General features: G+C 38.3%; 1 protein-coding gene and 1 long non-coding RNA gene across 11 annotated transcripts in view; one reads left to right on the top strand and one right to left on the bottom strand.

Moving 5' to 3' along the window:
• Positions 1-14,729, top strand: part of RET (ret proto-oncogene) — a 93,036-nt gene that overhangs the window by 69,760 nt on the left and 8,547 nt on the right. For all 3 annotated transcript variants that reach the window (XM_085583313.1, XM_085583314.1, XM_085583315.1), the window contains 8 exons: positions 100-219; positions 836-1,092; positions 2,213-2,360; positions 5,519-5,626; positions 7,095-7,309; positions 7,408-7,530; positions 9,197-9,267; positions 13,052-13,189. In XM_085583313.1, coding sequence (XP_085439439.1) covers positions 100-219; positions 836-1,092; positions 2,213-2,360; positions 5,519-5,626; positions 7,095-7,309; positions 7,408-7,530; positions 9,197-9,267; positions 13,052-13,189 — 1,180 coding nt within the window. The remainder of the gene's footprint in view (positions 1-99; positions 220-835; positions 1,093-2,212; positions 2,361-5,518; positions 5,627-7,094; positions 7,310-7,407; positions 7,531-9,196; positions 9,268-13,051; positions 13,190-14,729) is intronic.
• The window catches only part of LOC110468616 (uncharacterized), a 29,979-nt gene continuing 19,896 nt past the window's right edge, over positions 4,647-14,729 (bottom strand). For 7 of the 8 annotated variants that reach the window (XR_014956275.1, XR_014956268.1, XR_014956270.1 and 4 more), the window contains 3 exons: positions 13,736-13,901; positions 9,664-9,784; positions 4,647-7,511 (listed from right to left, as the gene is read on the bottom strand). This is a non-coding gene — a long non-coding RNA (uncharacterized LOC110468616). The remainder of the gene's footprint in view (positions 7,512-9,663; positions 9,785-13,735; positions 13,902-14,729) is intronic. The other variant, XR_014956274.1, reaches the window with a different exon arrangement.

Here is a 14,729-nt window from a genome sequence, read left to right as displayed (position 1 = left end):
TTTCATATTCATACTGGGGTAAACCCATGGAAAACTGAGCCTTTTCTTTTCCCTTTACCTACATGTAAGAATCTTAGCCTGTTGTCTGTATTTGATTAGGTGGAAACATTATTGGTGGCCATGGGAAGGGCATTGGAAATCTTGGAATTAAATCAGGACATGGGATTTGTTACTGCTTCCCAAGACAGAACTGTTATTGTGAGAAAGATGATATCAAAGGTAAGTCTATCTGCTGTTTTTATTGTAATACTTTTTTCTGTATACATCATGTGTACATGTAGAACTATTTACACTTGTGGCCATGGTAGTAAGCCATATCTTTGGTCAGAGATTGCTAATACAGAACTAGTGAGGAACTGGCGCCTTGGCATCCACTAGGGAGACTGAAAATTTATTTATAGCCTTGGCTAAGGATTCTTTTTTATTCATTGCTACTTGATAGACAAGTTGGTCATCCTTTGATTTCCAGCAGCATTTGGATTTCAGTGAGATTTACCTGATATTTGCAGAGGCAGCTAGGAGAATTAGAATAATGATTTCTATTACTTTCAAGTAATTTCAGCTTCCTGATAATTTATGAAAAATCTCAGCCTCAAAATGTCAGAGATAAACATCACTCAGGGTGTTAGGAGAATGAGTGCATTACTTTTTTCCTTGACCTTTGTTTAAACACTAAAGCTTTGTGCAGTTGAAACAGATAATGGATATTTTAAATTGTTTTTATTTTGGTTAATAATAAACATAGCATGAAATAGCTTGCATCTTTAAAACTGAATGATTACGCAGAAGTAAGAGGCCACAGGGAAAGTTCTAAGAAGCTCTTCTTGCTCCACAGAGCAACTGTGCGATGACTTGTGCAAGACTGTGATCACGGGGGCAGTGCTGCTGTGCTTCGTCATCTCCGTGCTGGTTTCCTTCTACTGCATCCACCGGTACCACAAGAACGCCCCGAAGCCGCCCATCGCCTCCGCGGAAATGACGTTCCGGCGCCCCGTGCAGCCCTACCCCATCAGCTACTCCTCCAGCAACGTCCGCCGGCCTTCCCTGGACTCCATGGAGAACCAGGTGTCTGTGGACACCTTCAAAATACCAGTAAGCCTGATGCCATTTCGCATGCTCTGTTTTGATGTCAGCCTTGTTTATGCATGCAGACGATGTTACAGGGGTGCAGTCCATTCATGGAAACACCCATTACCTTCAAATAGCAGCACTGGAAATCGTGTGCGCTGAAGATTCTTCATGAGTGATTGCATAAATGTTTGAATTTTCTCTATAAGGTCAGTGTGTTCTTCCTTTTTTATTATGCTTTAATACATTGTACCATTTTAGGTTGATTTAGTCCAATGATTTTTACTGATGTAACTGTATCTGACAGTACTGTGGTTTTACTTTTAACATTGTCCAGTTAAGTACTAATGATTAGCAAGTTTGTATTCTCTGTGATGTGCCAAAGTACTACAACAAGGCTGTTTCAAACATTACAAAAAATTCCCTCCTGAGATCTCTTCCTGATTTCTCATATACACGTTGTAGATACCAGTTGGTGTGAGAGTTTTACCCACATTTAAGGACTTATGCCCAGTCATGCTGTCATACCTCTACTTTTTCCTGCTTTGAATCACACTCTACCCAGGATTCCTGCCAGGTGGAATATTTTTATGCGCCAGTGTGGTAAAGAAACACTGCTGCTATATATGGCAACATCAGATCTGTTTGAGTGTTAGGTAGTGGGGTCTTCACCAACCTTCACCAACCGTTTGCTCATTTTCCTTTAGTTTCTTCTCTGGTTTGTACATCTGTCATCATTTTGCAGCCTTAAGGCTTATTAGCAGTAATTTTATAAGAGGATGATTGTTGTCTCTGATCAGTTCTCAAGGGAAAACCTTATTGAATGAAACTTCTCCATGAAAGTCACATGTTCATAGTTATTCTGAAAGCAAGCATTTATCCTGATCACTTCATTTTTCATTTGTACCTGATTTCCCAGACCTGTAAATATTATTATTTATAGTCTATTATCCATAGACTACTTGTACAGCCTTGTTTTCAGGTAAGGGAAAGTACATTTGCAAAATACCTTAATACCCAGAAGCTTTTATAAGAACTCACTGATAAAAACAGCAACCAAACACTGCACTGAAGTGCACCTATACCTAGGAATAGCTGCTCTTTTCCTTGCTTCATCTCATGGGGTTTCTTTTATCTCCTGCAGGAAGATCCAAAGTGGGAATTCCCTCGGAAGAACTTAGTTCTGGGCAAGACTCTCGGAGAAGGAGAATTTGGAAAGGTTGTCAAGGCGACAGCGTTCCGACTTAAGGGAAGGGCTGGCTATACCACTGTGGCAGTGAAAATGTTGAAAGGTACCTTCCCATCAGGGCTTGAAATTATTTGCAAACTATTTGTGGTAACCTCTGAATGGATTTTAAGAGTGGCTTGTGTGAAAGAAAAAGGTCAGCTAAAAACCCAGCAGTGTCACGGCTTCTCTTTCTTCCAGCATTCTGATACATTCTGACAGTCACAATCTGCAGATTAGTCACTTTAGCAGTTAGCATCACATTGATCCAAGTAAGTAATTCTAAATCATGATGTGCAAGGAGCCTTTGTCTTAACAAATCACATGTATTCGATTCTGTTTGGCATTGATGGAAATATTGCAAGGGTTTGTTAAAACTTTCTTCTTCTTTTCCTCTATCCAGTTTCCTTGGACAAAGCTTTTTAAATAAATCATGTGATAATCATATGAACAGACAGAACAGACCTGTTAACTTTACTCTTCTGATTGAGAATTATGTCTAGTTTTATACTTTCTCATCTGCTTTTCAATAAGTAGGAGCTCTATCAGAATGGCTTGAATAACCCAGTGCTGTCTCCTGCTGTCTTCAGTTTACCCTAAGACTTTAAACCTGTGGGGAACAAAGTATGCCTAGATAATGTTAAGATGGTAACATGAGACCTTGCACTGAACCATTCACTGCTGCTTACGAGTAAAAGCATGTCATTACAGGAAAATGTTATATTCTTATTACCATTCCTGTTATATTCAAACCACATTTGCTACTCCTTGAGAGGATAGATGCCGCATATCCCACCCCTTTACCTAAGAAGTAAATGCATTGTGCAGTGCATGCCTTCATTGCAAAAGGATCAGGTCACATGGAGGAAGTCTAGGAATGAAGATTTTTCGGAAGTGAAGATTAATTAACTATTACTTGTAATGCTCAAATAATGACCTGTGTTGTATTACGTTGTCAGTACACCAGTCACTATTTCATCTCATGTTTATTTGTGCACTTAGTGACATTGCTTTTTCTAGCACATTTTCATTAACATGTGACTGAGTTCAGATTCTAAGATATAGTGGTAAAAATGTTGCTTTAACTTGCAGATGGTTTGACATTCAGTTTTTCCTATCTGTTATGGAGGAAAGAATGGACCAAATTGACAATGTGAAGGAGTAAACCTTTATTTTAAGCACCTTATTTTAATAAATTGATCTGACATTTACAGTAATACTTAAGGGTCTAATGAATCCCTCTGTAATGTAAATTAAATTGCAGATAGCTGAAATTCCATTCTCCAGCTTGACTGTGGGAGCATTTGTCATTCTGCAAATATTTATGTGCTATTATTGGCTTAACTTTACTGTTCACACATGACAATTGAAGCATAAGGACCAGTGCATTAGCTTCAGTGGCCTTTGCAGTGCTGCCAGGAAGGACAAAGGGCAGTTATTTTGGATCAGACCAGCACCACCCATTCTTTCCCTGTACCAGATGCAGAGCAGGTCATTTGTCCAAGTGTTCAGGACTGTTAGACAGAGTGATCTTTAAAGGGCAGTGGTAGGTACACTGGTATGGTATTGCCTCTTATTACATGAAAGAGATCTCCTGCCTGAGCTGGGTAGATGGGCACAATTGGGGTAAAAACAGACCAGGGCAGGACTCTCCTTACTGTGACAACTTGGTGGTACTGTGGTAGGGAACAGGGAGCAATGAGCTGAGCCAAAATATTCTCGGAGCTATGGATGGAGGTTTAAAGGAACAGATGGATAATTTTTTTTCAGCCCATTGTTACCACTTTTCTCATATGAATTAAATTTGACTTCCTGCCTGATATGAATGCCCTCGTTACAATAAAATTAAAGGGGAAAACACCAACCAATACATAAATACAAACTATTCACAGTTTGTTAAAATGAGTGGCCTAAAGCTTTAGAGCTAAATGTCTCCATTTGGTGTTAGTTTTTTTCAGCAGACAAACAGGCATGGTACATGGTTAACTTTGGTCTGTTCTGTTTGTTCACATCACACAGCTCCAGAACTACAAAAATAGGGCTTTTCTTACAGGCGTTAAGTTGACATTTTTGATTTTTGTTTTACATAAATATGTGCTTTGTGTAGTCTTTATCAAGTGAGAGACCATCTGATATTGTTCTGCCTGCAGTGGAAGATTCTCTACTGTGAGTGCAGATTCAGAGTACAAGATAATATAAGACAGAATCAAACATGCAGTTCCGATACAAACACAACAGTAGAACAGAATAACTATTTTTATAAGGAGGGCAAACTGGTCACACATGAATAGGCAAATAAATCCTTTGGTGCTCACAGCGTTTATGAAAAAACACACAGTACAGTGCCAAAGAGCAGAAGCCAAACTTGTTTTTATTATCCTTAAATCAGGATGAACACATCCTTGTCAATGCCCAGTAATGACACTGGAGGAACTGTCCAGGCCAGTTCTGTGTGTCAGAGAGATTAAGGATGAGGAAGAAGAAGGGTTATCTCTGACCTATGGTGTCTTTATAACTAGAGATCTCCTTCAAGCCCCAGTGCACTCAAAGAGGAAGCTTGTCAGTCTGAAGAATTCTGCAGAAAGGCAAAAATTTACACTTGAAAGGTTAAGCCTTTTGGGGCCATATGTTGCCACATGATTCTCACTGACATCAGGGAAGTCTGCATACGTGTCCCCCAGTAAAATCAATTTGGACTGTGCATATAGCTTCTGAACGCTGAATCTGGATGGATGCTACAAGAGTAAGCTGGTAGATTAGTGGATTTTTACTCTGTTGGAAGATGTATTTAGGAGAAGGAATGAGTGAGTCTATTTTTGTTTGATCAGCTTGAGAGCTTGGCTTTCATACGCATCTGAAGCTTTTATTGCACTGATTCACCCTAAGAAGTTGCTTTAGAACACCAGAAGAAGTCTGTAATAATTTCATGGCACCTTTAAGACATTACAGACTTGGCTTCTGATTCTTGCCTGACCTCCTTGTTCTGCAGTCATTAGTATCAGGGCAGAGCAATGCTTAGAGCAGGCTGCTAGCAATTCACTTGCTTCTGATGTGGATGGCTGCAGGACACCGGAGATGTGAACATTTCTCTCCTGTGGGGAAGTACAGACTTTTCCAACCTCTTGCTAGCTCCGGGAGAGATGGTAGATCTCATATTTCACACTTTACAACAGAGTTGAGTGATGCTTTCCTAACCAAAACTGTGTGTCTGTTCACTTTCTGCAGAAAATGCTTCCCAGAGTGAGCTGCGAGATCTCCTGTCAGAGTTCAACCTTCTGAAACAAGTCAACCATCCTCATGTCATCAAACTTTATGGAGCCTGCAGTCAAGATGGTAAATACTAAAAGCTTGTTACTAAGATGAAACCATCCAGAAAGAAAATATAATGCAGTATGTTGATGGATTTCAACAACTACTTAATGATTGCTGAGCATCCTTTAAATTTGCTGTTGGCTGAAAAAAGAGGGATATATTAAAAGAACAGTACTTGAAGGGAAAGGGAACTACTAATTCAGTGTAACTAAGTATTCTTCCTGTGGTTTTCCTTAATGCACATTTTGATTCTGAAGCTATTTTAAATTACAAGTCTCATACAAATTCTCTTCCAATCAATCTATATTCTTATATTATGTTAATAATCATTGTTTTCAAATGTGACTTACATTTCAAGTTTGAGTTTTTATTATTGTTGTTATTATTTATACTAAAACAATGTAAATAGACAACTACAGCCATATATAGACAAATACAGCTGGATAGTTAGGTCGATACTCAGTTTGCCTCCACTGTCATAAGACTATTGTCTCCCTCTGGTTATGAAATGGTTTCTAAAAGCCACAGTCTTCAAGAAGCATGTTTCAAGGAGAAAAATCTGCAGACACATGTATTATAAATTGCCAATGAAACAAATTTTGTTCTGAATGGGAGTTGCTCATTTTATGTGAAGTGGCATGGCAACATTGTCTTCCTTTTGCATCTGCAGTTGTGCAGCCTAAAATCGCAGCATGGATTCTGCAAACTTGGACAAAGGCCTGCCTTCTTTGCCCACCCAGTTCTGTTGCAAATGTCACTTTTTAGTTGTAGACAGAGAATGTAATTCAGGAGTGAGTCATCTCTGAGTCTTAGTAAGGTAATGAGCCAGTGGGGTGGGTTAGGTTTTTTTTTTTCTTTTCAGTACAATGTATTTTTCATCCCAAAGGAAGTGAAATGTTTCCGAGTCACAGGCTTTTAATAATATCAAGTTAATTCATTCGTGTATGAGGTAGGAGGGCTTTGATACAGCACACAAATGTATTTATCATTAGGTAAGTATTATTGAGTAGATATTATTCATGTGCGTAATGGGGAGGAGAAATTAATGGATTGTAATGCCAGGATGTTTCTAAGTGCTGTCGAAAGGCACCTTAAACACAGTGCTGGAATTAGCAGATGATTTGAGCTCAGTATCACAAGCTCAAGAAGACAATTTTAATTTTAATGTTTCTCTATGTTAGGCTGCTTCACAGATCCAATTTCTATGAAGGTTGTCTGGTTTTTTGGTCTCAGATTATCTAGATGAGAGATTATAGGCAAGAGCCAGCATTCTGCTTTGATTTAGCCTGAAACTCATTCTCATTGCATAGAGGATCTAAGCTAAAAATACTTTTATTTCAGTTTTTTTTTTTTTATTACATAAAGGACAGAGGTGTCTGGAGCCTCTGACTGTTCAAAACAGTATGTTGATTAGAAAAGACTTGTTTGGAAAAAAACCCTAAAATGGTCATCTATGAATTGTTTACTGAGCTGTGTTCGTTTATTTCAGGCCCACTGTATTTAATTGTGGAATACGCCAAATACGGCTCTTTGCGCAGTTTCCTCAGGGAAAGTCGAAAAGTAGGCCCGAGCTACGTGGGCAGTGATGGCAACAGAAATTCCAGTTATTTGGATAACCCTGATGAGAGAGCCTTAACGATGGGAGACCTGATATCGTTTGCATGGCAGATATCCCGAGGGATGCAGTACCTTGCAGAAATGAAGGTAGGGCAGGCAGGGTGATCCCAGTGTGTGATAGATGTGGAGCAAGCAGCTGGTTCCCCACAAGAAGCATAAACACTCCTGTTGTTTCCTTCCAAAAGCTTGTGCATCGGGATTTAGCAGCCAGGAACGTGCTGGTGGCAGAAGGGCGCAAAATGAAGATTTCTGATTTCGGCCTCTCGCGTGATGTATATGAAGAAGACTCCTATGTAAAGAGGAGCAAGGTACAGTGTGTGAAAAGCAGTAGTGGAAATTATTGCCTAATCAAGGAAATTAAATTACACTGTGGGACTTGAGCATGGATGATAAGGAGAGTGGCTGTTTTTATTAACTTAAGATAATTATTTTAAGGAAATAAAAATGACAATGAAGTAAAAGCATGAGCTTAACCAGTGGGATATAAATACGTGTGTGTATATATGTATATATAAAGTAAAGTATGTATCATCTTTAAGTAACTATTACCTCTTCCACTCCTCATTTATCCATTCCTCTCATTCCATTCCTTATTTGTCCAGTTCTTTATCAAACTACATGAAAACACAAAAAAAATACCCATCTTTTTTTCTTTCTCTCTTCCTATTTATAATCTAAATTATCAACTAAAAATACCAAAGAGCTGAAAAATAAATAGACAATTTATGTCAAGTTCCACACAACTTCCGCAAGTCAGTCTTGGGCTAGACTGTGATGTTCATGAACACAGCATCCCACTGACTGTGTCAGATGAGCAGTGGTGGTTCGGTTCCCTCTGCAGCTTAATATGAAGGAGCTGCCAGCAGAATTCTTCTGCGTGTGAAAATGTTAAGATTTTATGAGAAGATTTCCATAAATACTCTGAATTTTTAGTTTAGCTTTCTCTGTTTTTAAGGGCCAGTTTGTGTGAATGTTGCATAAGTCAAAACGAGTTGTGAAGGAAACAAACTTCTAGAAGACATGATCTTATGTAAAAGGGCATTGCCATGTTCATTTATCTGTCTTCTGATGGATGTGTATTTACACTGATTCATAACAATTGCTCTATATTTTAAGAATAACGCATTTACATAAAGGCAGTTTGGCAGTTTAGTTGTATTTGGTGGGGCATGATGTATTGAGTGGATATTTGCTCTTTACTTCTGAGACACTCATCACTGTAGTATTATTCAGAGCCTAAAAAGTATCTGTCTGCTTGGATGGGGAGACAGGGAAAAGAAGAATTTGAGAAGGAAGAGGAAGTTTCAAATCCTACTGAAATACTTTTTGCATCGATATATATGGGTTTTGTGAGAATGAGAAGTAAGGCATATGAGTGCTAATCATACTGTGAAGGTTATGAAACATCTTGGAAATTTTGCATACCTATATTTTCATGAATATTTGGGATGGATTACTCAGATTTTCTCAGTGAATTTCTGCTGGTGAAAAATAGCAACTTGTAGATTCCACTTAGAAACTAGTAACCAAATGTGACTGTCCAGGTTCAGTTCTGAAACCAAAGGTATCTGTAACATCCTGGTGCTTCTATTTATGCATCATCCCTAGTATAAATTAGATAGTTCTTCCTCTTTAATCATCATTCCTCATAATTTTTTGCATCTGCACATTAACAAAGCTCTTTGTTAAGAATTGAGTTTATCTGAATTGAACTGGTGACCACCTGCAAAAAGCCCCACCAGCTTATTGCACATAATTAGATTGCTGAAGAGTGTGAGAGCACATGACCTAGTTTGTTTCAAAAATCTTAAAATTATGCTCCTCACTGTTTTTCGTACAAAATGCCAAAACATAAGTGCATTGGCAAGTACTGCAGTATGGACAGACTGTGTTTTACTACTTTGAAGACAAATATCTTGTTTTTTTCACTTGGAAACTTATTTTTCTGACCATTACTGCTTTTTTACCCCCTAGGGTCGAATCCCTGTGAAATGGATGGCCATAGAGTCACTATTTGACCATATCTACACAACACAAAGTGATGTGTAAGTGTAAATTCTTGAATACTTTCTGGTTTGTGTGCTTGTTTGTGGAGCTGGGGGAGGAAGCACAGCAAGGTGTGCAGGAGCCAAAGCCATTACTCTTGCAAAGAAATGTGAAGGAAATCTGGATGGCACCATCAGCTGGCAATGATGCCCAAAATTTTTGATGTTGAATTAAATCTGAATAAAAAATTATCAGAGGTATTTATGTACATAATTCTTGTTGAAATCAGCAAGGGTTGGATCTGTTCATGTGACATGGTTGACTTTGATTATGTAGACACAGGTTAGTAGAGTTTGCTACAGATAATGGTCACACCTGAACTTCTCTGTTCTGTTCATCATTTGTCTGTAACACTGAGTGGCAGGAAGTGGAAGAAAGGAAAGGGAATTTAATACCTGTCCTCTCTCCTGTTGAAATCAATGACAGAAATCCAGTCAGCTCAGTCAGGTTTCAGTGCCAAGATACAACCTTATTTTCATGATTAGAGAAACAGAGGCCCTGAAGATGGATCTCCACCTGTGATGAAGAGGAGGCAAAGCAACCACAGCTAAATTATCCCCAAGCATGGGGCCAGGCAGAAAAGTGTTTGTAGACATTTTAAATTCAGGATCAGATGCTTTTCATTTCTTTCTCTCTGGGGTGAATGATACTTATGACTAGTCACCAGACTGACTCTAAAGCTAAAGATTATTTATTTAGGAGAAAAACCTCTAGAGGACTGTAAAAGCAGCAGTACATAGGTCTGATTTTATGCTAGGTAGAATTTTGAGAGCTTCTAAGTTTGCCTTGAAAGAGAGCATGTTTTGCTCTCTTGTAATGTTTTTGTTATACTCAAATGGAGTAAAATGCCAATTTGGGTGGCATTGCACTTCGAGGGGTAAAAAAAACACTTTGATAATAGCAGGATGTCAAAATATGCACCTTTAGATTTATACTTCTAAAATTATTACCATTTACTTTTTACTCTTCTCTCTGCAGATAGAGCAGTTTTAGTGAAATAAAATATTTTGCACACCTTGGAAATTCCTTACAAAATTAATTTCCAAAGTATTCTCCTGTACTTTATCTGTTGGAGTAAGAAAAGGAGAAAATAGGGATAATTCTTGAGAGAATGTCACTTTTATTTAGGTCAGCGTACAAGTTTTTCTGGGTCTATTTTATCCTCCTCAGAGCACCCATTGTGCTGAGTTGCTTCTCTAAAATTACTTTTCCCAAAGAATCGTTAAAATTCCTTTGGAAACTTCTAAGCATATTTTTAATTTCTTCAGTTTTGTCGCTATGGTTTGGGGCCAGAACAGATTGTGTTGTCATGTAACTGCCTCTTCTTTGATTGCTGATTGATCATCTGGATCCAATAGCATTCCTTCCATTCCGTTTTCCTGGTGGGGTGCTGCTAAGTAAGCCCAGGAGCATGTTTCCTGTCAGTGGGATCCGACACCACGCAGAGATTGCCCAGCTGGCATCAGGCAAGCCAGCCCGGAGCCCTGGGCAGCAGTGGGTGCTGCGTGGCTGCCCTGCTTCCCCGGGCTGGCTTAGGATCTCAGTGCAGAGCTGTGCTGCTTGCCCAGCTCTCCTGAGGTGCCTCAGGAGCAGGGCACTGTGCCGTGCTCATCTGCTCCATGCAGTGCCAGAAAGGGTGCAGGTGTCTGCTGTGCTTACACTGTGCCTTTGTCTCACTGCTGGCTCACCTTTGCCGTGTCATTGTACATAAAATAATCCAGGGGTGCTCTATAGCAGCTCCTCATTTAGCCAGGTTCCTGCAGAGCAGAACTGAGACTCACACCACAGAGCTGCAGAGCAAATCCTCTCCAGCACCAGGTTCCTTTTGCTACATTTAATGTTTTAGATAATAGCACTCACTGAAAATATTATTTTATGGATATTATTTGGTGTTTGTGGTGATGCAGTTATATTTTAGGTGAACATATTACTCTACAACCATTCCATTATGCCTTTTTTTCTGATATTCTGTTTCTGTTTTCTACCCTCTTTCTCTGCAAGATGTTCTGTATAGTTAGTGGTCAGCAAAGCTTAATAACAGTACCACTTGCCAGCATTTACAAAAAAATTTTTGCTTCAGAGGTTGATGACATCAGTGAAAAACTAACCTACTATCTTCTTCTTCACATACTTTTATTTCCTGGCTTTTTGTGATCATATTTTTATTCAACAATAAACGCAGCACAGTGGGAAATACTTCATTTCTCATTTCTTCTCCTGTAATACTTAATTTGTATAACAGTCTGAAAGTACTGCAGCATTCTACAGCATTCTATTCTAATATGTTCACCTACTGAACAACTTCAGTTAAGAAATTGTTCATCTGATCCCTCCTTCCATATTCTGTAAATTCCTCCTAAGCAGAAGTGGATTTTGGAAATAAAACTGCCGTGCTCCAGAGTTTATTTGAATTAATCATGGACAGAATTGTAACCTGATGGCAGAGCATAATTGGCTTCAAAAAGGGTATGAGGAGAAATATTAATAAAGTATATGAAAATGATATAAATATTCATAAACTTTCAAGAATGTGTAGAGTGATTAAAAATTAATTCAGTGAATGGCATTAGGCAGAGGAATGGCAGCATACCACTTGGGACCATGTGAGAGTCACTTTGACTTCTCTGACAATGTGGAAAGTTTTATTGCTGTACCTTTGAGGTTACTTTTTTCTTTAAAAATGAGGGAAGCACAGGTGGAAGAGAGTCAGACAAGAGGTGAGGTATTTGGCTAACATTTTAAGATGGAATTTTCATAGGGAATTAGACACGGCTGTTTGGTTTGGCAGTAGGTGTCAAACATTTCCTAAAATTTTCTTTAAAATGGAGTTTACAGAGAAATTGCCCAAAGCTAGCGTTTTTCATAAATTGTATGCAATTTTGCTTCCAGATGCATCCCATTGAGCAGCCCCAGTGTTGGCTCGTTTCCTTCCTTTCAAACATCCAGATTTTGTCAGCTGTCAGTTGAGCAGATTCAGAGTCATTTGTAGCTTCTTTGTGTCTCAAAAAGCCTTTCACTAAGAAAAGAAAATAATTTTTGCCTCATTTCTGCTGGCTTGCTCTCCAGAAATGAACTAATTTATCTAAATATTTCTCACCCATTGTGCAAGGTCTTTTTGTTTGAGCTCAACAGAAATTCACTATTCCTTCTGTTGATTTCAGAAAGTGGTTTCTTCTGTTTTGTGTCAGAGTTCATTTTAGGCATTAGGTATTTCCAGAGGAAATTTTTTCCTCTTCTTTCATCAAGAAAGAAAATTAAGTCCTGAATTACTGAAATGGCCCAGCTGACCAGCTGAAGTCAAAGGTGTCACTTTTGATTGAAATAAACACCTTGTGTTGTCTCAGTCGGGACAGCAAACCAGCCCTGTGGTAACTCTGTAAATTTAATTCAGAGTTATTCTGAATACACAAGCTAATTAGGGAGGTCAGACTGATGCAGGAGCCCTGTGCAGCAGAGGAACAAGTCTTTGGGCTGGGCCACCAGAGGAAGGACTTCCTCTTTCTGCTGTCTAGAGAAGATGGATCTTCCCAGGGTATATTTAGCTTTTATCAATGGATAAAATAGGGATATCTGTTCTCTCTACTGTCTTGGTTGCTAACATTTTCAATGAACAGTATTTGGGAACAAGGATGGCCCTGCTTGCATCTGAACAACTGCTCTGTCATGAGGTGCCTTGAATTTTGTTGATTTCTGAAAATACTAGGAAGAGGTTTGTTGTGTAAATGCCACACTAAGCTTGTGAAATTTATCACTCTATATAAAAGCTAATTTTGTCTTTTTCAGATGGTCATTTGGAGTTCTGCTATGGGAGATTGTTACTTTAGGAGGCAATCCTTACCCAGGTATTGCTCCTGAAAGACTTTTTAACCTCCTAAAAACAGGCTATAGAATGGAGAGGCCAGAAAACTGCAGTGAAGAAATGTAAGTAACTCTTGATCTGATTAGATTCAGAAAACATTAATAAATATACTTGGAAAAAAAAGGTTTAAATAAAAGCCTCATAAATACTGTTCTGTTTTTCTTAGAGATATAGTCAAAATATGTCATACTTTAAGGAATATGATGAAATCAGTGAACAGTAAAGTGAGGGGAAAAAACTGCCCAAAGAATGCCTACAGCTCTATCCAGACCATTTTTAGGGTATTGAATAACATGGTTGCCAAACAATTAAAAGAGTTTGTACATTCAAAACTTCTGAGGGTTGGGGGAAGGAGGAAACTCCATAAAACACAGTGGTAGCTGAAGTAGTCAAGAAAATGTCATAGTACTTTCTGCAAATGAAATAGATACTTTATCCACAGGCATTGTCTATTAGTTGTCACAGCATTCCAGAGGAAAAATGTCACCATGGCCCAGAAATCTACACCCTTGAAGATAAAAATGTTCTGTGACTTGATAAGCCCATGGCTTTGGAGACAGTTTATAATTTGTTGGCTGATTCATTAAAACACATTCAATGTGAAATACCTTTTTTTCTGTTATCTTCCATGGCATTTGGAGATGAGGCATGATTTTATGTTCAGCCTGCAAAATTGATCCTGGTTGCAGTTTACTGCAAGTTCCCAAGCTTCAGTCATTGTGATCACTCTTTTGACTGATTTTCAGTTGGAAGGATGCTTTGTCCACATCTGGACTGAGAAAAAAAAATTAAAATAAATAATAGTGTAAATAATACTTTTTTTAACATACAGAGAAAAACATTAAGTATTTCCAAATTTAGGGCAGTGTAGAAGCCTACAGGAATGATTGGCAATTATAGTCTTAAGAAATGTATAATACTAATTCTTTATTTGTTTCATCTCAATGAAGAATATTCATTCCACAAACACGTTATGTCATTGATAATTATTAGTTTAGGCAAGCTGACCAAATCTGAGTTTCTGAGATTTTTTAAATTGAATCTAAATCATGGTTTTCTGACTTTTTTCAGATTTTCTTCTGTTTTACTCAAATTTTTCTGACAGCTTGTGAAAGCCCACTTTAAGGACCATTTTTCTCAAATTGCATTCTCTCCTATACTCAGTCAAGTATGAGAGGGGTTGTGGATGAAGGCATAAAATGCAGTGCTTTTCAATAGCTGCCTAGAGTTCTCATAGCCCACTGTTTCCACCATTAGAGCACTTATGTGGACAGATCACTCAGTCCTGAGAACAGCTGAGCTAGCAAAATGACATGAATGGCACAGGTTGGAGAGTTACACTTCCAGAACTTTCCAATGTCCGTCTGATAGTCACTCAACTATAAAACTTTAATTCTGTTCCCTTTCCTTTCCACATGCTGTGCTATAGAAGGCAGTTAAAGAGAGAATAAATAATAGATTTAATCAAAAGAACAATAATAGAAGTAATCAAAAGAACATTAGTTTCTACAAATAGTCTTAGGCTAGGCTTCACTTTGAAGAAAAGTTTACAGAAACTAAGAATTCAAACAAATGAAAACCAAAATTCTGCTTTTTGGGTGT

The sequence above is a fragment of the Lonchura striata genome, chromosome 6, assembly GCF_050655825.1.
Source record: "Lonchura striata isolate lonStrDom1 chromosome 6, ASM5065582v1, whole genome shotgun sequence".
Lineage (NCBI taxonomy): Eukaryota > Metazoa > Chordata > Aves > Passeriformes > Estrildidae > Lonchura > Lonchura striata.
The sequence above is the reverse complement of the archived record's forward strand: the minus strand, read 5'-3'. Positions and strand labels throughout refer to the sequence as shown.